The sequence below is a fragment of the Fringilla coelebs genome (assembly GCF_963513975.1).
Source record: "Fringilla coelebs genome assembly, chromosome: 6".
NCBI classification, from domain to species: domain Eukaryota; kingdom Metazoa; phylum Chordata; class Aves; order Passeriformes; family Fringillidae; genus Fringilla; species Fringilla coelebs.
In genome coordinates, this window is record NC_140034.1 from 33,093,991 (window position 1) to 33,118,342 (window position 24,352).

General features: G+C 41.7%; 2 protein-coding genes across 2 annotated transcripts in view; one reads left to right on the forward strand and one right to left on the reverse strand.

Annotated features, from left to right (window-relative positions):
- Window positions 1-2,315: 2,315 nt before the first annotated feature.
- PIGH (phosphatidylinositol glycan anchor biosynthesis class H) lies at window positions 2,316-8,220 on the forward strand. Its single transcript, XM_084208234.1, has 4 exons — window positions 2,316-2,505; window positions 4,319-4,528; window positions 5,154-5,237; window positions 6,768-8,220. Exons 1-4 carry the CDS (start codon window positions 2,326-2,328, stop codon window positions 6,867-6,869), a joined length of 576 nt encoding a protein of 191 aa, XP_084064360.1. The 5' UTR covers window positions 2,316-2,325; the 3' UTR covers window positions 6,870-8,220.
- Window positions 8,221-11,411: 3,191 nt separating this feature from the next.
- PLEKHH1 (pleckstrin homology, MyTH4 and FERM domain containing H1) overlaps window positions 11,412-24,352 on the reverse strand; it is a gene marked incomplete at both ends in the record, with an annotated part of 41,947 nt that continues 29,006 nt past the window's right edge. The window contains 10 exons of the mRNA XM_084207532.1: window positions 11,412-11,588; window positions 11,900-12,046; window positions 12,561-12,647; window positions 14,308-14,437; window positions 15,308-15,450; window positions 16,347-16,488; window positions 18,281-18,381; window positions 20,932-21,087; window positions 21,494-21,671; window positions 24,186-24,283. Coding sequence (XP_084063658.1) covers window positions 11,412-11,588; window positions 11,900-12,046; window positions 12,561-12,647; window positions 14,308-14,437; window positions 15,308-15,450; window positions 16,347-16,488; window positions 18,281-18,381; window positions 20,932-21,087; window positions 21,494-21,671; window positions 24,186-24,283 — 1,359 coding nt within the window. The remainder of the gene's footprint in view (window positions 11,589-11,899; window positions 12,047-12,560; window positions 12,648-14,307; window positions 14,438-15,307; window positions 15,451-16,346; window positions 16,489-18,280; window positions 18,382-20,931; window positions 21,088-21,493; window positions 21,672-24,185; window positions 24,284-24,352) is intronic.

Here is a 24,352-nt window from a genome sequence, read left to right on the forward strand (position 1 = left end):
CGGGGGCACAGGCGGGGGCTCGGAGAACAAGCAGCACCTCTGCCTGGCTCCCTGGCTGGCCGCACCGAGCTCCGAGACCCTCCGTGCAGGAGCGCTGCTCCGCGGCTTCACGGGAGAAAAACGGGTGACGCTCTCACCTGATGGCCTTGATAAAGCATTGGAGGACCACCTCTCCAGCACCTGCCTCGAATATTGACCTGGGAGCATCGTGGCTTGAGACGATTCTCAGGTCTCCAGCTGTTCCCATTCGAAGCACATTTGAAGGATGACTAACAAATGAGTTAAAAACAAATTAAAGTCCCCACCTTTCCCTTCTCTGACAAGGCAACAAGACTCCCACTGTCGAATCTGCAGTCTTTCTGTACAAGCTTGAAAGACAGGCTGACAGTTCATGACATGACGGAGCACAAACACGGTTAAACAAGGATTTGCCAGTAATGCACACAAAAACGTCCAAGCATACCTTTGCTTTTTCCTCTTAAGAGTTCCAAGTTCTCCTCCCGTCTCTGTGTGTCAGTAACTCCCGTATGTCTTGTTGTGAATGTGAATTGTTAACACTCCTCCAGGAGCTCACGTTTCTTTTCTGTCCTATTTACTGACCTGGCTGTTCACAGTGCTTTTACCTCTTCTACCTCCTACTCTGATTTTTCTTTCCCCTTCTTCCTGTCCCCACCTCTGAAGCGGTCATACCAGCTGTCATAACTCTTACTTATTTACTTCAGTCCTTCTCACCTGCCATTTCAAACCTTTTTTCCCTTTTAAAAGCCAGTTTTCAATTTATTGGGTTTTTTCCACTTTTACTTCATCGATGAACCTCTCTCACCCTCTTTTGAACTTCAGTATTTTCTTCTCAATTTCTGCAGTTCATTGTCAGCTGTAACTTTTTTCCCCTGCAGGCCAGCTCACCTTTCCTCTTCAGAGGAAGAGGAAAGCCCAGCTGGTCTCCACCTCTTGTGTCATAGTGAGATCCTGGACATACTGCACAAGACTCTCCACGGATAGCAGCCATCAACCACTCCTCCAGGCAAAGACCTTGGTAGTGATTCTCTGATGCCCTTTGGTTTTTCACGTCCCTTAAGACTCCTTTGCTGTCCCTGTGAGAACAAGTTAACAGTTTTTTTATATATATAGTGTGCACCCAAGAGCTCTGAAGATACCACGAATGAGGTAAATTGCTCACATTAGGATAGCACCTGCAATTAAAGCTTACATTCAAAAACTGTGGGAGAAGGGAAAAAAATAGAAAGGCCAAAGAAATCAGGATGGCAGTTTGGAAGTCACAGAGCTGTAGTTTTATGTTACTGCCACGTAAGTCACATAAAGTAATAACTGAAATGCATTAAAGGGAGCACAATGCAAAGACACATTAGGAATCTGTATGCAAAGCTCAGTCTCCAATTTATCACTTATTTAGATGGCAATGGACCAGAAAACTCTGCTTTAAGCCTTGGAGGAAAAAAATCAAAAGAGCTTTTAGCTAAGTGTGGTACAGAGGAGAAAATACATTTCTGGAGTTGCAGATGGTAAGGACAAAGGGGAGAAAGAGAACCTTCTTGAGGAGAGGAGATTGCATGGAGAGCTCATAGAAACCTTCCAGTATCTAAAAGGGGCCTTCTGGGAAGCCAGAGAGACTTTTCATCAGGAATTGTAGTGATAGGACAAGGAGTAATGGAAAAAGGGGAAATTTAGGTCAGATATTAGAAATTTTTTTCCTTTGCATGTGGTTAGACGCTAGACCAGGTTGCCCAAGGAGATTGTGAATGCCCCGACCCTGGCAGTGTTCAAAGCAAGGCTGGATAAGGCCTTGAGCAACCTGGTCTAGTGTGAGAATAATAGTATAGAACTAGATAATCTTTAAGGTTCATTCCCTTTCCAAGGCGGGTGGTGTAGAACTAGATAATCTTTAAGGTTCATTCCCTTTCCAAGGCGGGTGGTGTAGAACTAGATAATCTTTAAGGTTCATTCCAACCCCTTACGGTCTGTGATTCCGTGCAAACCTCCGTCTCTTCATCACGGCAAGGGACACGTGCAGCGCCACTAGACCGTGTGCCCTTTAAAACTCATACTCCATAAACAGAGGAAGCAAGCAATGAATTGTCAACATGTGCAAACCGCAGAAAGCGCTGATGTCATCGGGATTAAGGACAGACGCCTGGCGATGTACAACCAAGCGAGACAACCCATTGGCAGCACCACCCTGCGGCCAGAGCGGGCGTCGGCAGTGCCGGGCTGGCGGCCCGCAGAGAGCGAGCGCAGCCGGCAGAGCCTGCCGTCGGCTCAGGCTCCTCCCGCGGGAGGCCGGCCGGGCCGGCCCCGCCTGCCGGCATGGCGGAGGAGCGGCGCTTTCTCTCGGCCTCCGGGGTGCCGATCGCGCTGCGGCGCCGCCAGCACAGCGCGTCCTGCCGGGAGCTGGCGGTGCGCGGCCCCCGCCTGCAGCTGCGCTCGCTCAGCGCCGCCACCTCCGCCGTCTGGCTGGCGGCCTACGGGCTCTTCGCGCTCAGCGAGGTACCGGCCCCGCCGCCGCCCTCGGGCCCCTCCGCGGCTCGGCCCGGCGCCGGCTGCGCCCCTCAGCCCGTGTCCCGTGTCCCGCTGTCGCACCGGGGGCGCGCAGGGAGTCCCGCGGGCTGGGCATGCCCGGGGCATGCAGCGCGGCCGGAGCCCGTGGGAAGGCGCTCCGCGGCATCCCCCGCGCCCCGGGCACGCCGAGCTGATGGGTGTGTGGTGGCAAAGGGAGAGCTGGGCCAGCCTGAAGGCCGCGGGCTGCCACCTGCTTGCCCCGGTGTCTTCTCGGGTGCCTCTGTTGGTTTGTAGCGTCTTGACAGATAGGGTAGATGTATGTCTGCGTGCTGAGTGATGCCTGGCACATGCTTCTGAGTCCAAATAACACGTGCACACTTGGAGTGATGAGTTATGAGAATCTGAAATTAAGGAGGTATTGAAGAAGGTGAATGATTTTTAATCCCCAAAAAGAATTTTTCTGAGTGACTCAGAGAGCACTGCACCATGAATGTCATCAATTTTCACGGCTGAGGCAGAAAAATGTTTGCAGTACAGATTTAAAAATCTGCTGATATCTAAACGAATGCTTTTGGATTTATCAAAAACTGGAGCAAGATCTGTTCTGCCCAGACTGAATTTAGTAGTTTAGCCAAAGAAGCTGGTCACTGTGACCCATGCTTTGACTGTTGCACATCGGTTTTTTTCAGTAATCTTTCCTATGAAGATAGAGATTGCATTATTAGTCAGTTGTCAGGAGTCAGACAGGAATAGATGGTTCACGTCTGAGTTTCATTTTTTATGAAAGCATACACCACAGTCAGTGGCTACCACCCACTGCCCTCCTGCTTGCCTTTACACACGCTCCTGCAGCCTACATGCAAGTGACTGCAATTCTTCCTTTTGCCAGGAAGTCAGACCTGAAAGTGTCTCTCTCTTTTTGTGGATTTCAGTGTCTGTACTTCATGACTCGGTTTTTTTTGCCTGTGATAGCAAACTTTTGGAGAAGTCCTGTGTACTTCCTGAAGCCATGGCTTCTTTAGCTCACATGGTGGTACAGGCCCAGCTTGAATGGTAGGGCTGTGCAGTTCTGGTTCTTTAGGAAGTGTCAGTTATAACTCTCATTAGTCAGTAGGGGGCCTGGAGTTCTCTAAAACATCCCAAAACCAGGTTGTGGACCTTTAGAATTTATTACCAGGTCTTCAGATGACTTACTGGGGACTGTAGTGTCATCAGTTATATATTAAAATGTAACAGCAACCTCAGGATTGCAGCATGCAAAAGACATTGATTCTTAGAAAAAGTACAAGATAAAGCAGATTTTCTTTGGATTGGTATTTAAGGCAAAAAGAGGGTGAGGTTTGAACAAGTTTAGACTGGCAGTTCATAATAAGAAAACCACCAGGGTAGTGTTTATCCTGCAGGAGGGTTCCTCCACTGTGAGAATCCACCCTTGGTTCCTGTAAACATTTCACAACACTTTTGTCAGTGACATCATCTTTAGAAGCTGGCATAATAGACTCTCATTGATACAACTGGCTTGTTTGGATTGAGATTTCTGCATTGAACTTGGAAGGGAATAGCATTTTATTGCAGTTTTCAGTTTCAGTTCCCAGTTCTTTTAGTGCATACTGCAAAGACTGATTTAAACATCACTACATATATATCAGGCAGCCAGGTAAATAAAAGGACTCTACCTAAGTAAAAATGCTTTGCACCTGTAGCTTTAATATACAATTTACTGTTCAATTTTACTTTCTCTAAAGCTGTGTTAAAGTAATTGTAAGGCCAGAGCTCTGGCTTTTCTTGGCTTGTGTTACAGAACAGCATGGTGCTCTCTGCTGCCATCCTCATCACGCTGATCGGCCTGATCATATACCTGCACTTCGTGAAGATTGACCAGGAATCCCTGCTGGTCATCGGCTCACTCGGCATTCAGGTGACTTCATCCTATGCCTCAGGGAAAGAGAGCACAACCTTCATTGAGATGGGTCACGTGAAGGATGTGGTTATCAATGAAGCCATTCATATGGTAATCATACAAAGTCTGTCTTTGTGTGTGTGGGCACACCCATATCCAGTGTATTTTCATGAGCATAATTTACCAGAGCAATTAAACACAGCACAATCCATGGCTTTACTGGCATCAGGAGCTTTATTTGAGATTTTTCTCCTTATTTGTCATCTCTCCTTTAAAGGAGAGCTCAAACCAAACAAATAATCTCAAAAAGCCAGGTCCATCCCTTGGATAATGCCACTGGCATTGAGCTAGTGGGTTTAGTTCTTTCTGTTATGCTGTTCTTACAAATCCTGATGTCCAAGTCCATATGTAATCAAGATTGAGATGAGAAGCTATGACAACACAAATGATGGTTTTTCCTGTTGCCAGGGTTTTCTGCAAAGCTAGTGTAGAAAAGCAGACCTTTCCCTTTCAGCATGCGTGTGGTCTTTTCAGGTTAAAAACTTAATAGAAATAAACAGGCAAAATTATTTCTTTATTGAGTGAAAGCTATTGATAAAAATTTGTAGACTTGACTGTGACCTGGCAGGATTTGCCTTCAGCCCAGTGAGTTGAAACAGATCCTATTCCTGTGCTAACTCCAGGCAGTTTGATAGCATTTTTATACTCCAATGATTTTTGTCTGTTTGTCTTGTAGCAAAAAGTTATCTACTACCTGTGTATCCTCCTTCAGGACCCTGAAGATCCTCAGGGAATCTCTGAGGTTGTCCCACTCTTTCAGGTGAGTTTGACTGAATGGTGGAGAAATCCAGATGGTGGTCTCTGCATGTGCATCAGTTGTCTAAGCATATTTTTATTCTGCTACAGCTAGCTGGTGACAGTTGCCTTTCCCTGGCTGGACTGTCAGGGTGGGTGGCACTTGAAGTCTCACAGAACTACATACTGGGGATGGGTTTTTTCATTTGCTCTCCATTCAGACTGCAGGGAGTTGTGTCAATCTGAACCCAGCCAGGAGTTTGCATGAACTAAAAGTCTTTGGCTCCCATAGGGTGCTGAGGACTTGTAGAACTTTCTGTGCAGTCCTGTGCTCAGTTACCACCATAACTCTGGCACTGTGCTGCAGTTGATTTTCCCCTTAGCTCTGTGTACCAAAAGTTCTCATAAATCCTCCTTGGCATTGGAGTGACTTCCCCTTCCTGACCTGCTGACAAAGCTGATGGTACAAGCTGTGACCAATTTGTTTAATGTATCATAACTTGTTTGTGTTGCTGTTACCTCGTCTCCCCTCTCTCTTCTCTCGCTAACGTGTTCTGACTGTTCATAATCCCATTTTTGGAATGGATTTGCTTTGTGTGTGTTCATGCCTAACACAACAGTGCCCTTACCCGTGAGGGGTGGTAAGCAGTACAGAGGTACCTCACTTCTTAGACTGCTGAGCTGTAGAGCCCTCTCTGTCCTTAATTCACCTGCTGCTGCTGTTTTGTAATCTGCATACAGTTTGTGACTGGATACAGTCAGTCTTCAGCTGAATACTTAGGAGTATAAATAGTCTATTCCATTTACACTTGCTGCTAACTCAGTCCCACAATTGTAAAGATCTTTACTAACAGTAATATAAATCAGATATTTTCACATATAAACAAGAGAAAAAGTAGATTTGGAAATCAACAACTACTAAATTCCAGACAGCTGCATTCAAGTACCTGATATTAGTACCTAATATTGCTCCTTTCCAGGTTCAAAGGGTCTGCCTGGCATCTGTATTGTTTCTCTTTTTTTTTTTTTACCATTCAACTCTGAACAGTTTTGTTTTCATGGAAATACCTTAGCACTGGTAGAGTTGACTCCAGAAGCAAAGGAGGTATGGAACTCTTCCATTTTGAAATTCAGTGCCTGTCTGTTATTATTTTAACATGCAAGTTAGTATGTTAGTTTGGAAGGAGCAATGATTAGTAACTTTCTTGAGTCTCCTTCATTGGGTTTCTTTAAGTTATGTCAGCCTTCAAAAATACAATTTCCTATGTCACTCAGTCCAGGAGCCCTGCTGCACTGATTTGACCTTTTGTTCTCTTAAGCAACTCTTGCAAGGAGGCATTTGATGGACTTTACACAGTAATGCTGTTGTGGGAGCTCAAAAGTTAGAGGATCATAGGGACTGTGGGACCATGAAACTTTCACTTCCTTGCTGGTTTTAAGCTGGTCCAGGTTAGGATTGCTGAAAAATCATTGTACTTTGACCACTGTTTGCTGTTTCGGTAAAATTAATTGGTGTTTCAGTTCAGGGCTTGATTCTCTGTTGTTTGACTTCTAGAGCTCCAAGCCACGACTGGACTGCTTGATAGAAGTGTACAAAAGTTGTCAAGAGATCCTGGAGCAGAGGAAGACAGCTCCACAATCAAGTGAAATAAAATAGGTGAAAAAAAGACAGCAGACTTTCAGCAGGACTCAGAGGGACACACGGAAAAGCAAGCAAAACTGCCCCATGAGCAGAACTTTTTGGGCTCAGACAGAAGAAGCTTTTTTTTGCCTCTCCAGAAAAGAATTATGGGGAAATAGGGCAAAGTGAGACAAGAAAATGCATCCATTTTTTACTGTTTCACGCATCTGAAAATTATGCTAAAATTATAAAATAACCTTGGCTGGACTGCCATAAGTATGCATTCTTTGCTTTTTATTTAACCCTTTGTTTGAAAAACACACTCCAAATACCAAAGCTGATGTGTGGGATCAGATAGTAACTTCCTGATGACAGGAGAATTTCGGAAGGACAAAACCAGAGAATTAAACTGTTGCATTCAGTTATGTTTAGTGGAATAAACATAAGAGATCTGAAGACTGACCTCTTCAGGGATCTGCTTGATGAAGTCCCATGTGATGAAGTCCCTAGAGGGAAGAGGGATCTGAGAAAGCTGATTGATAGTCAAGGATCATTTCTTCTGAGATCAAGAGCAGTCCATCCCAATGAGCAGGAAGTGAAGCAGAAATACCAGGAAGCCTGAGTGGATGAATGGGACCGTGTTTGCAGGGGTCACAGGATGAGGGAAGAGACGAGAAAGTTGACTCCATGCTCAGAAGGCTTGGTTTATTATTTTATGATATATATTATATGAAAACTATACTAAAAGAATAGAAGGAAGGATTTCATCAGAAGGCTTAGCTAAGAATAGAAAAGGAATGAATAACAAAGGCTCAGACTGACCGAAACAGTCCGAGGCAGGTGGACTGTGATTGGCCATTAATTGGAAACAACCAGATGAGACCAATCACAGATCCACCTGTTGCATTCCACAGCAGCAGATAATCATTGTTTACATTTTGTTCCTGAGGCCTCTCAGCTTCTCAGGAGGAAAAATACCAAGGAAAGGGTTTTTCATAAAGTATCATGGCTACAGATGAGCAAGCTGCTCCTGGCAACACTTGAAAAAGGGAAGTATACAGAAGGTGGAACTAGGGACAGCTAATGTGGGAGGAATGTAGCAACACTGTTCAATAAAAGCTAAAGCCCAGCTGGCGATGAATCAGTTGAAGGGTGTCAAAGGCAACAAGACTGGTTTCAGTAAGTGCTTGACTATCAAAAGGAGCACAGGGAAAATGTGAACCCATTGCTGAATGAATTCATTGCTGATTCATTGCTGAATGAATTGACACAGGACATGGAAAAGACGTGGCATTTAAAGGGCCACATCAGTTGCTCTGAGAATATGAGGTACATGTGTTGTTGAAAATGATTGTAATGACAATGTGAATAAAGTTTTATTAATCTGTGCTCTTGGCAGTAACTCAAGGATGGGAAATTCTTCTTTGTTGGTAAGCTAAAAGTTACTGTAACACTTAACTGGTATTTTTCTCTCTATATTCCACAACTCCTTCGGAACATTAATGAGGTGACTGAAGTGTGAAAGCTAAACCCAAAAGTTGGCAGGAACCTGGATTCATGCTTGTTTTGCATACAATGCTGTACCATGCTTGGCCATGTAACCCGTGAATGAACACTTGGCACCATGCCATCAGGCAATAAGGTAGAGATAATGGGATTTGTGGGTTTTTTCCACAGTGCTACAAAGTTTGAAAGACAGAGGTTAGTTAGTTCATGTCACAGAAGTATTCTGGTTGTCCAAGTGAAAGGCAGCAGCTTGGGGATGTGCCACTGCCTTTTGTGTCAGAAAAGATGTCTCAACAGAGTGGACAGAGTCATGGGCTCAAGAGTGTGCTGGGAGTGCTGACTATGCTGTAAAAATCCCATGAAATCCTCAGAATGTGCACTGAAGAAATTACCAAGAAGCAGTGTCAGAGCAAAAAGTCTGAGATATTGCTTTAGCAATCTTTTGAAGGAGTGAACATCCTGTGCCCATGGTGTAGTCATCCACTTAGCTAAGAGAAGATCGGCAGAGAGGAACAAGGAATCAGGGCAGCTTTATACCAGCTATGGTTTATGCCTGGATACCAAACACAATCCACATTCATTTTTGTTTACATCAAGAAGATTTTGGCTTTTAAAGTAGTTTATTTCATTTTGAGAATAATACACATTTAATTCATGGTAATTAATTCACGTGCTGCATTTTATTAAGAACAAACAGAAATCTCACAGTATCTTCCAGACAGCCTTTTACTTACACACAGCAGTTAGGAACACAAAGGCTTTTGTCATCTCATTCTGTGCTGCATTAACAGTCCTTGCCAAAAACATTGATTAAAATAAAAAATTATTTTCTCTACCAAAGAATCATACAAAGTAGGTATCTACACAGGGTGGGGTGTTTGAAGACAGGTAAGCTATAAATAGGAGGGGTATGTGCATCCATCAGAGTGGGGTGGTCCCTGAAACACTCAAGTATTGGTGAATATTTTTAAGAAATAAGGAAGAAAAAAAGTTTTGCGTATCATGCTTCTCAATTTAAAGTGCAATTGTGGCAAAAAATAGTGAGTTTCAGGAGAGCTCCGTTTATTTAACATCTCCGTTTCCTGTTTGCCCTGGTACAAGTCTCCTCAGGTCTCTGAGGACATGAGGAAATACAGCCTGGAGACTTCTATGCCTTGAGCATCCCCAGCACTGACAACGGCTCCAGCCTATTCTGAAGCAGCTTTGTTACTGGTGGAATACCAGGAGCAAACTGTCAAACAGATCTTCAGATACAGGAGAAATTGTCAGGCACAGGTGACAGAGTGAGGAGGAGTAACACTTTGTGTATTCTAACTGACACAGCTGTACTGAGGTAATGGTGAGAGAGAGGGGAAATACAAACTACTATCAGGACATAGAGAGACTGGAAAGTATCTAAAGGAAAACAAAAATGACTAAATACCTTCTTAGAGTTATTTTTGGCTCAGAAAGCTTCTACCCTTTTCTGTACTTTCAAGGGATGGTCTTAAATTCATAACAAGTGGCTACATTACAGTATGTGCAAATAGGGTCGCTGTTCGTAGAATCTTTTCCTGTCTTAGGTCTGCCATACTGTTTCTATAAGATGATGGTTTGGGGTTGGGTTTGTTTTGTTTGTTTGTTTGGGTTTTTTTGCTTTATATTACAAAGATGCTGATGAAGGATTGCTTAGAACAATTTTTGTCTGCCCCTCTTCTTCTCTTTTAGTCTGTGGCTTTGCACCCATCATAAGCATGAACAAAGTCCTTGATCTATCAGCTCCCCCATATGCATTAGTTGGACGTGTCAAGGTTGGTGGCAGTAAAAACACTGGTATGGTTGGTTTGTTTACTTGCAAATAACTGGTTTGCTATTTCTGACTTTGGTCTAGTGGTTGGATTCATACTGTTTTAATTTGGGAAAGCTGCCCATGAGTGCATAATTATTATGAAGTTGAATGTGGTACTTTTCAAAGTGCAGTTATTCCTTAGTTCTTAGCTTTTTTAGAATGCTTATCAAAATAGCTGAACTTAAACTAAGTATATTTAGATTTTTTTATGAAGAATTTATATTTTTATTTGTTTAGAATTCAATAACCTTCTCATAATGAAGTCCCTTTGAAACAGATTAAAAAAAAATCAAACCTACCAACATTCTTTAGGAAAGTCAGAAGAACGTGAGTACAAAATTGCTGACTACCTCCTCCTTGCTTATGGTACATGAAGGAAGCAGGAGTTTAAAAGAAGCAGCTTCTGTCAAGTCAGAATGGCAGAGCTTGTCTGGAAAGATCTGTCCTAGTTGCTGAAAGACAGAAAAAATACAAAATTTGCTTGCCTTGTCTTCTTTTTTCTGAGATAATGTGCAGTTCCAAACACATCTATAACAGTGGTTATCAGAAAGTCTTTCAAAGTGCTTGTCTGAGAGTGGAGCATGTGACACATTGAGGCCTGCCCTGCAGCAGCAATCTAATGTTCATCTATTGCATAGAACAGTGTCAGTTTCCAAAATGCAGGGGTCCTGTAGGAGCCAGGGCATTCTCTGACACTGTCCAGGTCCCAGCTGTTCTGAGTACTCAACATGAAAAGACCCTATGCTTCCACCTTTATTTGAAGTTGAAAATACTCTTAAGTACTGCTGAACTCTAATTCTATACTCACTATTTCAGGTCTGAAATCACCCTTGACTTGCATCAGAATTATTCTTGTGAGTTTAATTCCTCTTCCTTCTTAGCAATGTCTTTCTTTCATGTCTGAGCAAGAACACAAAACTTTGTCTTTTGAAAGCTGAAAATGGGAGGGACCAAAGAAAATACATGTACTTGTAAAGCAAGGCAGTACAGTAGGAGATGGAAGAACGAGTGCAGATGTAATGACTGGAGCACTGTGCAGGCAAATGACCTGAGGAATGGTATTTTGGATGGAATGTGTCACAGAAAGGAAACTCCTGCACAGTCCCCCAAATCAACTTTTTTTTAAGAGAAAGTACACTGCCTCTACCTCTAAGGAACTTTGTCTATTATTATGGAAAAGGAATCAGAGCCTGCCTTAATCTGTGGTATATAACCAACAAAATCAGCTCATGTGGAACAAGCCCCTAGAGCAGGGTGGGCCCCTTTGTGCTTCGGGGCACGGAAGGAAAAAAGCACCAATTTTCAGTCTCCCAGGGCTTCTTAGCAGGTGTTTGCCTTCGTGAGGGCTGTGTGGAAGACAGCAGTGAAGGAGTCAAACGATAGTTAATGTAGCTGGCAATCAGAAGTGTTGCTTCAACAATCTGGGGAAAAGAGAAAATGATTAACTCTAGGTCAATTAGAGGTAAGAATGCCCTTTGATTTTTAGAATCTGTTGACTGCATGGCTTTTGTAAATGGCTTTCTCCCATGGAATTGTTCAGTTTTAAAATGAAGCCCTGTCTTTAAGAGTTAGGTAGAATAAGTCTCTTGTTGAAAGGTTCCAGCTTACAAAGGATCAGTTAAATATATATAGCTAGTGCAGCAGTCACAAGTACCAGTCCCCAGGGCTAGTACAGAACACCCAGCCCTGATGCTGCCAGCTGGAAAGAAATTCACTTTTCATTTGTAATTACCTTTGGAATTGCCATTGTGAAGAGGAGTTTTTCAGTGCTATTTTTTCCAGAACTTCTTTCTTTCATTTTACTGACTACAATCATGAAGTCATCTCGACAGCCTCCAAAGGTCAGCACAGAAGAGTATGAATAAGAGACCTTCAAATGCTGCAGACAGAGAGTTTGAAAAAGTCATAGTTCTGTAAAAACCTCCAAATGTCTACCTTAAACTAATATATTAGTTTATATTGCTACTTCCCACAAGAACACCAGGTCTCCAGTAGTGAAGGGCAGTAGATAGCTCTATAGGTAAGCACTGGCAGAGAAAGCTCAAGTGAGAATTGCATTTCTAGTTTTCTCCTGGTGTGCTCAAGGCCTCACTACCTCATAGTACAGATTTTGTTATATTCCAGATGGTGGTGGTAAAGCACACACCACAGAGATTCTGCAAGATGTATGAACATGTTTGCTGCCCTACCTTACACTGCAGCTGTAATTTTCCTTTGTCTGTGGAGTGTTCAAACATAACACTGACTTCCCTCATCTCTGACTTTTACAAACTAACTTCTAATAATAATTCACATTTGAAGTTAAAGACAAACTGTTACTGACTTTCACTGGACTCAGGGGAATCTCTTTCTGTGCTAGGTGTATTCCTATGAAAGAGTGTTCTTCAACATACCATTGTGTTATAATCCAGTATGCTGATACCATCTTCATTCACAGCTATCCAGACTGGACAGTCTTCCAATGAGGAAGGCAAAATAGGCTAGAGAGAAATTAAATTATTAATTCAGGTATTTCTTGAACACCACAGAATATTATTTCTGATATAAATATTGAGATTTAAGGATAAAGTAAAGATGAGAAGAAAATTCTAAAGGTTTACTAGTGTGACCTGGTTTGATTTTTAAGAGAGCTTTCCCCAAAATTTGGAATAAGATTTTCAGATTTACATTAACTTTTCCAGATTTACATACACTCATGGCACAAGAAAAACAAGGATAACAAAGCCTTTGAAATTAATTAGATGCCATCAGTGTGGTTAAAATTGAAGGAAATGCTAGGACAGAGCAACAGCATGGCAACTCGGCTCAGCACATGTGTTTATACTCTCCTATCTGTCAGGAAGGCAGTGAAACCTGCTGGTTTCTATACCAGTGCACCCAGTACCATCACATCAATGCCATTTTGTTTCTTACAAAATCTTACAGCAAATGTGCATCAATTGTCTGTTGAAGATGACTTGTTTTGACTAACGTCAGAAAATCTTTCCTGGGAATCTGCTATCACATAGCTAATGCAATAGGATTTGCTGTTTAACTGCTGAAAAGTTATAACATGCATTCATCATCAGGAATACCAACATTATTTCACCTGTGGGTGCACATATTCTATATTCTGATTCTTCAGTATACTCAATTACATATTCTGTCAGTAACCTCAATTACCAGTAACCTCTTCTGACAGCAACCTCTTTTAGTCCTGATAGTGGAAATAACTGTCTTTTGAAAAGTGTGTTGTATATTTATTACTATTTATTTTCTTGAATATTTACTCAAGAGGTCTCTTTCATCATTAGACTTTTCTTCTGTAACCAGAGCAGCTTTGACTTCAAAACCTAGAGACATGTAATCATGAAGAAGACCTCCCTCAAGCTTTCAGCAGCAGAAATTTCTGTGGGGATGGGAAAGATGGTTAATGCCAAAACCTGTCTGATTTCTCAGACAGCCATTATGTGCTAAGAAATTAGTTCAGGCATGAGCAACAGGTGCAGAGCTCTAGGCTGGAACGGGGTAAGGGGTACAAGCTACTGGGGGAGCTGCTCCCTGCAGCTGTTCTTTGCTGTCCCACTGTTGCCTGTGGGCTGGTACCGTACCCACTGTGTACTTTCATTTCTGTTCCTGCAACAGGACATTAGCAGTACTTGCCTCTCTCATGTGGCAAGGAAAGCATCCAGTTCTGTGCCAATCAGAGGACAGGACTGAAGTAGCCATTCTTCTTACAGCTGGCATCAGCTGCCAGGTGTGACTTAGGGGTGACTCTTCCCTTCCTCCCCCTCTGTGGTGTGTAAATGTTATGTTTTAAACTGCCATCACAGCCTTGATGTCCAGGAAAATTGCTGCCTGAGAAAGCTTTGGCAAGGCTTGTAAGGACAGGTAGTAAGTACTCTGCATCATGATCAATTGACACAGCCAGGGAACCTTCAGTATTTATTTACTGAACTCTAGCAACCCCTACTGGTTAGAATACACTTGTCTTCCTTCTTTTTCAACCTATATGGTACCAGGGCTGCTCGTTCAGAACAGAGTTGTTCAATTTCCCTTTCTGAAATAGAAGCATTTTCAACCCGTGTTACCAGAGACTGTAGGTATGTCCCTGCTCAGATAATTCACTCTTGGAAACAGAAAAAAGTGTGCTCCAGTTACCTTAGCAGCAAATATTTTGGTTCCAAAGAGAGGCCATTTCCGGGCCACCGTCAAATAAATTCGAATGCATTCTGGTGGAGAGCATCCCTGCAGCACCATCCACTTTGTGGCCAGCCTGTCTGTCAGTTGCCTTTAGGAATCCAAGACACAAGACAGTATTATTTACTAATGTCTTCCAAGGAAAGATATGTAAACTTAGAACAGTTAATAAATGTACCTCTTCACTCCAAAAAGGTTATTCTGCACAGCACTTACAGATGGGGCTGTTAGCACTATCAGTTCTACAACCTGAATTTATTTTAGCTTTCCTCTACTTCCCCATACTTTCTCACCTTCCTCATACCTTGCCTGTAGTATGCTCTATAAGGAGTGCCAATATGTATTAACTCACTCTTGATTTGGCTCACTAGGGATGGTTTGGCAGCTACCTTGCTACATGCAGATGGAATTTGCTTCCAAAAGGGGGTAACTGTGTTATTTCCACCGCTGCATCCCTAAGTAGCTTAGGATCTGTAGGAAGACCATTCTCTCTCTTTAAATCAGACAGATCTGAGATCTGTGGCAACATCTGAATTAAGTGAGAACATCAAAAAACACAGCCAAAATATGTTCTACAAGAATTACTGCATGACCTTAAGGAACCCATATAAGCTGGCTTTATGGCTTATTGAAAATATTACATCTGGATTCAATTGACACTTGGGGGAAATGTAAAACAAAACTCAGAATTCATCTCAGGCTTCGGTTAGGTTTTTGAAACTGAGATGCCTAATTTGGAAGTGAAAGGCCTAAACTTCTTGTCTATGGCAAAACTAGTTGGTAATTTGTCTCTTTTTGTATTGCTTTTTCTTTTAGAGGAGGAGCCTTTTCCTGACGTGTTTTGTTTGCATTCCTACATCAAATAATCTTGACAGGGCTCCTTGAAACTTCTTAAATGTAAAGGCAATTTGGCAAGTAAAAGCTGATTTCAGTGCAAAGTATTGAAGAACCAACAGCTTACCTGAGCTGTTCAGGAGTAATGTTTTGCTTGTAATGTTTGGGGTAGAATTTATCTAAAACCTGGTGGAGAAGATGCTGCATTTTCAATTGTGATGGTCCCCCAGGACTTGAAGATCCTGGTCGATCCAAATCCCCATATTCCACCTAAGACAACATTGTAGTTTATAGTGCAACAGAACTATGAGGTTTTTAATGCAGCAGAACATTCCATGAATTCCCATACTGATAACTACTGTGTTTATTAGTCATGCAAAAAGACACAGCTGGGGAATGTTGTCTACAGCATTAACCATAGCAAACATACACAAAAGAGCAACCACTGAGGACATGACTGCCCAAGGAATTATCTACTGATCTAAGAGAGTGGAACATGATCTCAGCCAGGTATGTGTTGTGAGGAGGCACATCTATGTAAACTTCCAGGCTTTGAGGATTTATTTTCAATTGGCCAGTTAAAAGAACAGCATATTTGTAAATAGTTTGGACCACATCCCCCACTTCTTTACCTCAGTTCACACTGCTTTAACAAATACAATGCTCAGTTTCAGGCCAGTAAAAAACTATTATACTGCTTATCATGTCCACAACCCACAATGTGTGTTTTATGTGGTAAAATACTAAATGCAAGCCTGGAGACCTAATGGAGGACCTTAGAAGATGCTCTTCCTGAGTAAGAGTGTATTGGCACTGCAAGAGGGGAATATTTTACTATTAATGGAATTCTAGTGATGGTACTATTTCCATATCTCTACTAAGATACTAATTGGAGCAGGTCCAGTATAGTTCAGCCTCACTCTGGTTTTTCCAATATTTTTCTTGAGAAGGAAAGGAGGCATAGCTAGAGCAAATTTCCCTACAGCAAAAAGTGTTCTAACATAGGCATGCTACTATAATGTATCTGTCAGGGTACTTCTGACTGTGTGTTTGTTTGACACATCACACTGTATGTTTGATGTGCCTTTGATGTAAAAGGGAGCTGCTTAGTCAAACAGAGTGTACAGATGAAGGAGGACAAAAGAGAGGATTTCTGCCATACTCACCTGAGCCATTAGAGCCACCATTTCCAGAGCTAATTCCTTATTAACAGGAAACCTTCCATTGGCTATTTCACTGCTCACTTGGAAGGCCAGTAGCAACCGCTCACGGTCTGTCTCACCTTTGGCCTGGCTCCGAAAATACAGTCTAAAAAATAGGGAGGATTGTGAAGGTAAAAAGATCCTGTGAACAGAAAGTACAACTGGGAACTTAAATCAAGGTGAGGCAAAATAAAAGTGTGTTTTGGTTTGGTTTTTTTTTCACTGAGGGGTACTGGACAGATTTGGAAGCAAAGGTGTTTCCCTTATGAACAAGGTTTGAGCGAGGAGGCTCAAAACATGCATTCTAGCTTAGGAAGCTGTTTGAATTCAGTAAGCCAGCCACTTCTAGATAGTGAACCCTTATTAAACACAGATAAATCAGTGACCATTCATCCCAATCAGCACAGATAGGCAATATTTACATTATGGTTTTCTCTGCTTATCACAGAAAAGAGAACTACCTCTGCTCTACATGTGTAAGCTTCTCCAAGGCAGCCTTGTAGACTTGCCAGCTTGGATTTGACCACTTACACTGAAGACTTATTAAAAATGCCTCAGTTTGTTTCAGCAGGAAATAGGAGACACAATTAGCCGACTTTGTTCAAGGAAACATGCTTGTAAATCAAAGCATCCTATTGTTTTGTATTCCATTGACACTTGGAATTTTTTTGACATGGTATATAGCAAGATTACTAGTTGGGGTTGAAGACACCAGCTTGGGGAATGCTTCCCAGAACCATTCCTCATTCTTACAGTCCACACCAACTAATTCACATATTAATTTCCAGCTGCATTTATGGCTATAAATTCCACAATTCCACTACATGAGATATTCATTCCAGTGGATCAGTTTATTTATTTTTATGTCTCTTTGAGATTAACTACCCTCTTAGGATCACAATGACCTTACAAATATCTTATCAGAGTCCTTGGTGTTAGAACAGTCCAGCCTTGGAAAGACCATATCAAAACATCCTTGCTGTCTTGCCTATGCACATTCCAGCTCAACAAAATAATACTGCCAAGTTTCACTCTTGAAACAAATACAACCTTCTGGGTCAAAAGCAGTAACTTCTGCTCTCACCTCTATTACACCAACTAACAAAGTTGACAGAAATTTGTTTCCACCGTTACAGTCACCAAAATCTCCACACATTCAATACTGAACTCTCTGTTCAGTTTTGGGGCAGCCTTTGTTTCGCCTGCAAAGAGAATTCATTCCTTGTTCTCGTACAGCTCTTGATTTACTGGAATTCAGAATTCCTACCTGTATTATAAGTGATTAACTTGTTCCAATTTTTCATTTAGATCTTTGTCTTTTACTTCCCTTCTCTACCATCTTTCATCATCTAATTTTTGACATTTCTTCCTTTATAAAGTTTGGACACTGCTACTACATATCTCTTCTACAGCTCATATGATTTAGAACATAGTTCTTGTATCTTTTTTATCTTTCTGATTGTTCACTTAATTGCAAGTTGTGGAATACTTGTTTTCACTAGTGATTTTCCCTCTAGGTCTCTCTTCCTCTCACCTAACACACATTCTTCAATTGTGTTTTAGGATCTAGGCAAATGAAATTGTGCCAAGGATGCCCTATTGTGCTACAGCTAGTTGTTAACTATTTTTAAGTCTATTCTGCTATTGCAAAGTGGTTTGGGTTTTACCCCTAGGCCATATGCTTTTGTAAATGCAACAGACAAAACCCATCACATCTCCTGTAGGATTTAACTGCAACTTAGCTAAAATATGAATAAATAAATAAAATAAATACCAGTAATTTATAGCATCATTTGGCACCAATGATGCTATGAATTATGGTCATTTACACATATATATGCATCTAGAATGTTTAATTAACAGCAGCATAAGTAAGGCCACCCAACAGAGAACAGTACCTGTTCTTATAGGTCAACTTTACAATTCTTGTGCCACCTTCATATTTTCCAGGATGCAATTCTTTTAAGGCTTGTTCCCATTTAGAAATGACATCACAGATCTTTAAAAAATATCAAGGAGAGAGGAGACACAAACTTAGGTGAATTATATACCGAAGGCAAGTGAATAAAATATTGTGAAACACAGAAGATAAAGAGACAGACTGGATCAGCATAAACACAGCTCTAAGCGACAAAACACATCCTTTTTCTATTGCCCAGTATGTAAATATTAAAGCATTCCAACTGAAAACTCCAGCTCTAACCTGCAGGGGTTAGAATTCTGGTCTAGTAGAATTCTGGTCATGTAGTAATGAATGAATTCTGGTCATATGAATTCTGGTCTGGTAGTAATTCTCGTGGCTATACATTAACAAGTAGTAAAGCTCAGGAAGAACAGATCTGCACAGAGAAACATCCATTCCTAAGTCTCCATGCCCACACTAGTAGTCCGACCAAGTGACCTGAAAATCCTCTACTATGTTGGATGGCAACTTCCAGTTCATGTTTCATGTAGAAAGAATCAATTTCCTGCTCTCAGATTATTCCTTAATGTGAGTCAAAGCATGGTTAATAGGAATGATTGGTTAGGTTTACTTCAAAGGTGCCCTCTTGAGCCAAACTAAAGCACACTAATGCCCTCTGAACAGCAGCAGAATGTGCATAGCTACACCAAACCCTTGGATGTGAATGTCCAAATTTTGGGAATGTTTGGTCCTAGAGTCCAACTTTGTAACTCAGACATTTTTCATAATAACATGGGGTTTTTTTGTTTGTTTGTTTTCCTTCCATTCAGCTCCTCCTGGTTATTCTAGTTCTTTTACAAGTGGTCTAATGAAGGCCCCTACTTCTCTTTTGATGGCATCTCAATGAAAGGAATGTGAACATAAGAAGCCACATGAAATCACATAATCAGACTTCTAAACCTCTCTTAAGCTACTGAGATTTACTGGTTATTATTTACTTGCCAAGGCAAAGTGATGCCTTTGATTGTCTCAATCTCCTTTGTTTACTCTGATACCTCATCTCTCCAGATGGTCCAATTACCAGCAAAGCTCCAGATTACCTGATCTACATCAGGCCATGAAAACAAATGATATAATTTGGCATTGTCTGTGGTAGTTTTCTTTCAAGCCATCTACTTCAAAGTTATTGGTATCTTCTCCCTCTGTTGCTTAATGTGAAATTTTACACTGTGTAAAATTGATTGTTTAAGTTCCCTACAGTTATGAGGACCTCTTCAAAGTTGCACTACAACTATTCCTCCATTAATGCTGTATTACATATTATTCTCACAGATTTGTACCAAAATCTGATGGGTCTCATTCATGGCAGCCAGCCTGCTCAGTTAAGGCAGTCATTCAGCTGCAGCATGGGTAAAAATCTCCATATGAAAGTCACAGGTGCTAACACTTTATCTGCTTTCTTTTTCCCTTGATCTAGGGCATGACACTCTTTCTTAAAGTGAAGCCCTACTCAGTAGAGCTTTCTCCCCTATATATGCTTATCAACAATGAAAGCCTGAGTTATCTGGAGACAGCAAGGAGATACTTCATAATCCAACAGATGGAATTTATACAGACATGCCAAAAGATTCACAATATTGTCTCAATTAGGAGTGTCACATTTGATGTCAGTTGTGATATCTGATCATGCTGGCTAGCTCAGTCATATTTCAATTTTGTAGTCAAGACAAATTAAACTTTAATATGTGTTAAAATCTGAGTTAGACTTTTAAAAAATTCACCAATTCATCACCTACTAAAATAGGTCTTTCTATTAATAACCATATCAGATTAGGATAGCTAATTATAGAATCATGGAATCATTTAGTTTGAAAAAGACCTTTAAGATGAGCAAGCCTAATCATCAAACCAGCACTTCCAAGTCTACTGCTAAACCATGTCCCCAAGTGACACATCTACAGGTCTTATAAATACCTCCAGGGCAGAGACTCCACCACTTCCCTGGGCAGCCTGATCCAATGCTCGAGTCCTCTCCTTCAACAACTCTGGGCTGCTTCCTCTTTTGTTACTTGGGAGAAGAAATCGACTCCCACCTGGCTACAGCCTCATTTCAGGCAGTTGTAGAGATAATAGGGTCCCCTTGAGCCTCCTTTCTCCAGGCTAAAGAACCTCAGCTCCTTCAGCTGCTCCTCATCGGACTTACTCTCCAGACCTTCGCCAGCTTTGCTGCCCTTCTCTGGACCTGCTCCAGCACCTCAACGTCTTTCTTATTGTGAGGGCCCTAAAACCAGTGATGAGTACAGGCAGACAGTGCCTTCCCTGCCCCTGCTGGCCACACTGACACAGGCCACGATGTCACTGGCCTTCTTGGCCACCTGGGCACACTGCTAGATCATGTTCAGATGGCTGTTGATCAAGACCCTGAGGTCCTCTTCCTCTGAGCAGCTTTCCAACCACTATTCCCTCAGCCTGTAGGGCTGCATGGGGTTGTTGTGACCCAATTGCAAGAATCTCATCTGTGAATATGAATCTAGATAGACAATATCCAAGCTTATTTGATCTTATTTCATTAAGAAAGATTTATTAATCATTTAGCAGTCCTTCAAAAGATGTACAGTAAAGGTAGCAGAGGAGAAAAATAAATACCTTCATATTGCCAGGCAAACAATGTTCCAAATTCCTGCCAGAAGGATCATCTGTAAACAGAGAAAATCCCATATGGGATGGCTTCCTCATTCCTGTTTCCTGGTTCAGTCTCTGGATGAATTCATCAACAGTTGAGGAACCATCAAAACCTACAACCTGCAATGAAAGAGGACTTAACTGAGGATACAAGAATTGTGACTATTGATGGCTAATGAAGGTGGTTCCCTATGGATTAGCATCTCAGGATTAACTGCCAGCTCCAGTGACAACACTTGTGTATTGACTCCCTTCATATCATATTCTTTCCCGTATTGAGACACTTCCAACATCTCTCCCTTTTTCTCAGCTACCTTTTCTTCCTAAGATCTGTAGAGCTAGGGGTGAATTCCTTTCACCTTCTTGGGAAATCAGCTAAAGCAGCAAGGAGGACAAGCAGTGTTTATCTCCCAATATGTATACTGGAGATATGTATAAATACCATGATGCCACCCGCCCTTGTGAAGGAGGCAGGTTATGGTGCAGTCCTCTAGTGCCCAACAGAAAGGCAGCTGTGGTGGCTCACCTGGTACGTTCCATTCATGAAGTGCACTGGGATGCTGAAGGGGAGTGAGTGGTGGTAGGGATTCCTCAGCAGGATGGACACGATCTCCATCCGGGAGGGCTTGGCTTCCCGCTCTCCAGCCTGCACCGTGCGGTCTACTGATCTCTGACAGTAGATGGCATACTTGCCTATCTCACTCCTAGGCAAAAGGGGCAGAGAACCACAAACATGCTCCAAGTGCCACGTCCTCTTCAATTCCCCATGCCATGACAACGCATTCCTCCCTCAGGCTTTTGCTCCAGTAAAGATATGTCTCTATGCAGATCCACTGTTCATCTCAACAGACTAACAGCTCAAGTGAAAAGCCACAACACAAACATGAGCTCCAAGGGTCTGTAAAACTAAGGCAGACAATGGACTCTCTAGGAAACACAAGAGTATTCCCTGCTTCTTTGTGGACTGGACACATACCCTCTTCTGTACCCTGTTGCCATCAGAGTATCTGTCAAGTCAAGATCAATTCACCCTCAAACTTGCTGTCATGCCAGTGGAATTTAGTTACTATCGTGTCAAGTCCTGGTAAATACTGAGTTGTATAACCCTGTGAGACTAATGCATTACAAGCTGTGTTTATTAATTTACATAGTTGTACAAATTATAAGTTTCCATTAACCCTATCTGCCAACCAAGACACTTGACAGAGATTCCAAGCAAGCTTAGATTTGTTGACAGTTCAATACAGGATAGGGATAGTTACAAAGATGATCAGTTTACTGTCTACTGAAGAGAGTGCTCCATTGAACAGCATCAAAAAGATGTGTCTCCAAAGTCAAGCAAGAATGGTCAACTGCACCTTGCACAAAAATGTTAGCAATGTATATACTGAGTAAGTTCTGAAATTGAAGGATTTGTATGGATTTGTAACTGTGCTATCACTTTCTAGGGGAAAATAACTTCATTCAAGATGCCTTCAGGAGCTCAGTACATTACTAAATCTCCAGTTATATCCCTACAAGCAACATGGAAGTCAGGAGTTCTGGCTTTTCACTGTAGCAATATATTTCTCACCTCCCCAGTAATGAACTTGGACAATATTCAGATAGATAATCTTGCTTCATCAAGAAGCTGTTATGTCTGGTTTCCAGATGCTCCTGAGCCCTGCAACATCTCACTTAAAACTGCCTCACTTTTCTTCCTCTCTTAGAGACTGGATATCTATGCTGAGATCACCTTTCACTGATAAAAACAATATTTAGAATTAAGATCTATAATTCTTCTAATTAAGATCTTTTAATACCTAGAATAGATCTAGACCATAGGCATTATGCAGTGTAAACATTGTAGTGTCTTTCTTGCTGGGTGAAACAGGGAAAGTATATCTAATTAACTGGTCAAGAAAAAGCTGTATCTACTCCATCCAAAGAGAGGTAAGTGTTCCTAGAGCTAGGGAGAAGGAGCCATGCTAAACCCCATTTAGCAACTGCTCCAAATCTAAGCTAAACTACAGGTGAACATAGGCTCTTTTTAATGTAATTTTTGGATTTTGTCTAGCCCTAATAATTTTTTCATAGCTGGATCATATAAATACATTTCCTCTTTGTTTCTGCTTGGCATATATTTGTTCACAAAGGTGCTTTTGGGCAGACCATCAGCATAGTAGAGCTTGAAGCTGATGTAGTAAATCAGTTTCACACAGCCCAGCAAATCCTTATGAAATTCAACAGTCTCCAAGAGCAGAGCAGTTCCACTAATGAGTTGAATGGGCCTGTCTGGGAGCTGATAATGGACAAGTTTGAAGAGATGGTTCCTAGTACTAAACAAAAGATCCCTAACATGTTGTCTTAGCAAATGGAGAGAGAACCTGAACACTGTGGAGTGCCGAACAGCCATATTTTTGCTTTTGAGAAGAAATAGCAAATCTGAGGCGACAGTTAAGAAAATTAAATACTTGATAGGAGTACACAATTCTTTTGCAGTGTCAGGAGACTTTTAGCTTGAGTCCCATGGCAGATTTAGGCTTATTAATTGAATATGAATATTTGTTTGAATATTTTTTACTTTTACTCTTTTACTTTTGTCTTAAAACAGTGTATTTTTGCAACAGACAACTAGACATCTCTAGCAGTGACCTCCCTGCTAAGGACACAGTGAGATACACTGAAGACCTGATCCCCATGGAAACAAACAAAGAGCACAGCATGAACAATGGAGACCGACTTCTTGCTGTTACCATAGTTACACACAAAAGAAGTAAGAGAAAACATACTAGCACATGTTTCAGGTTTGTTTGTTTTTCCTAACTTTTTACAATTCCCTGAGATGTTTTATGCCTCACTTCTGTTCTGTCACTTTGCCTGCTAACCTGACAGCAGAATGTAATCACTTAAAACTTAAGTAATTCATTCCAAGTAATTACTTCAGTCTGTCTTTCTGTCAATAAAAGAAGGTAGCTGCATAAGCAAAAACTTCCCAACATAACCCCAGTTATATCTACAAAAAGTTCTGCAAGTATAGGTCACTCAGTTTTGTGAACTAGCTTCATCTAAATGACAAATTAATGTGAATGCTTGAAGGGGCACAGCTTTATACTATTGGGAACCTTCTGACCTCCCTCTCAATGTAGGTGTGTGTTCCAGAATTGCTCCTCTCTTTATCTGCAGTGAGTGCAAGAGGCAGTCAGCTGAGCAGAATGAAAAGCTGCTGCAGTCCTTACCTGGGGTCTGCATGTCGCTGCAAGTGCTGTTTGATGTACCAGAGGAAGTGATGTTGAGGCAGGAACAGAGGAGCACATAAAGCCAGGAGCTGCCAGCACTGCGAACACAAAACTGGAATCACTCTTGTTCTGTACTTCTTACCTGTTGTCTTTTACAGACTACTACA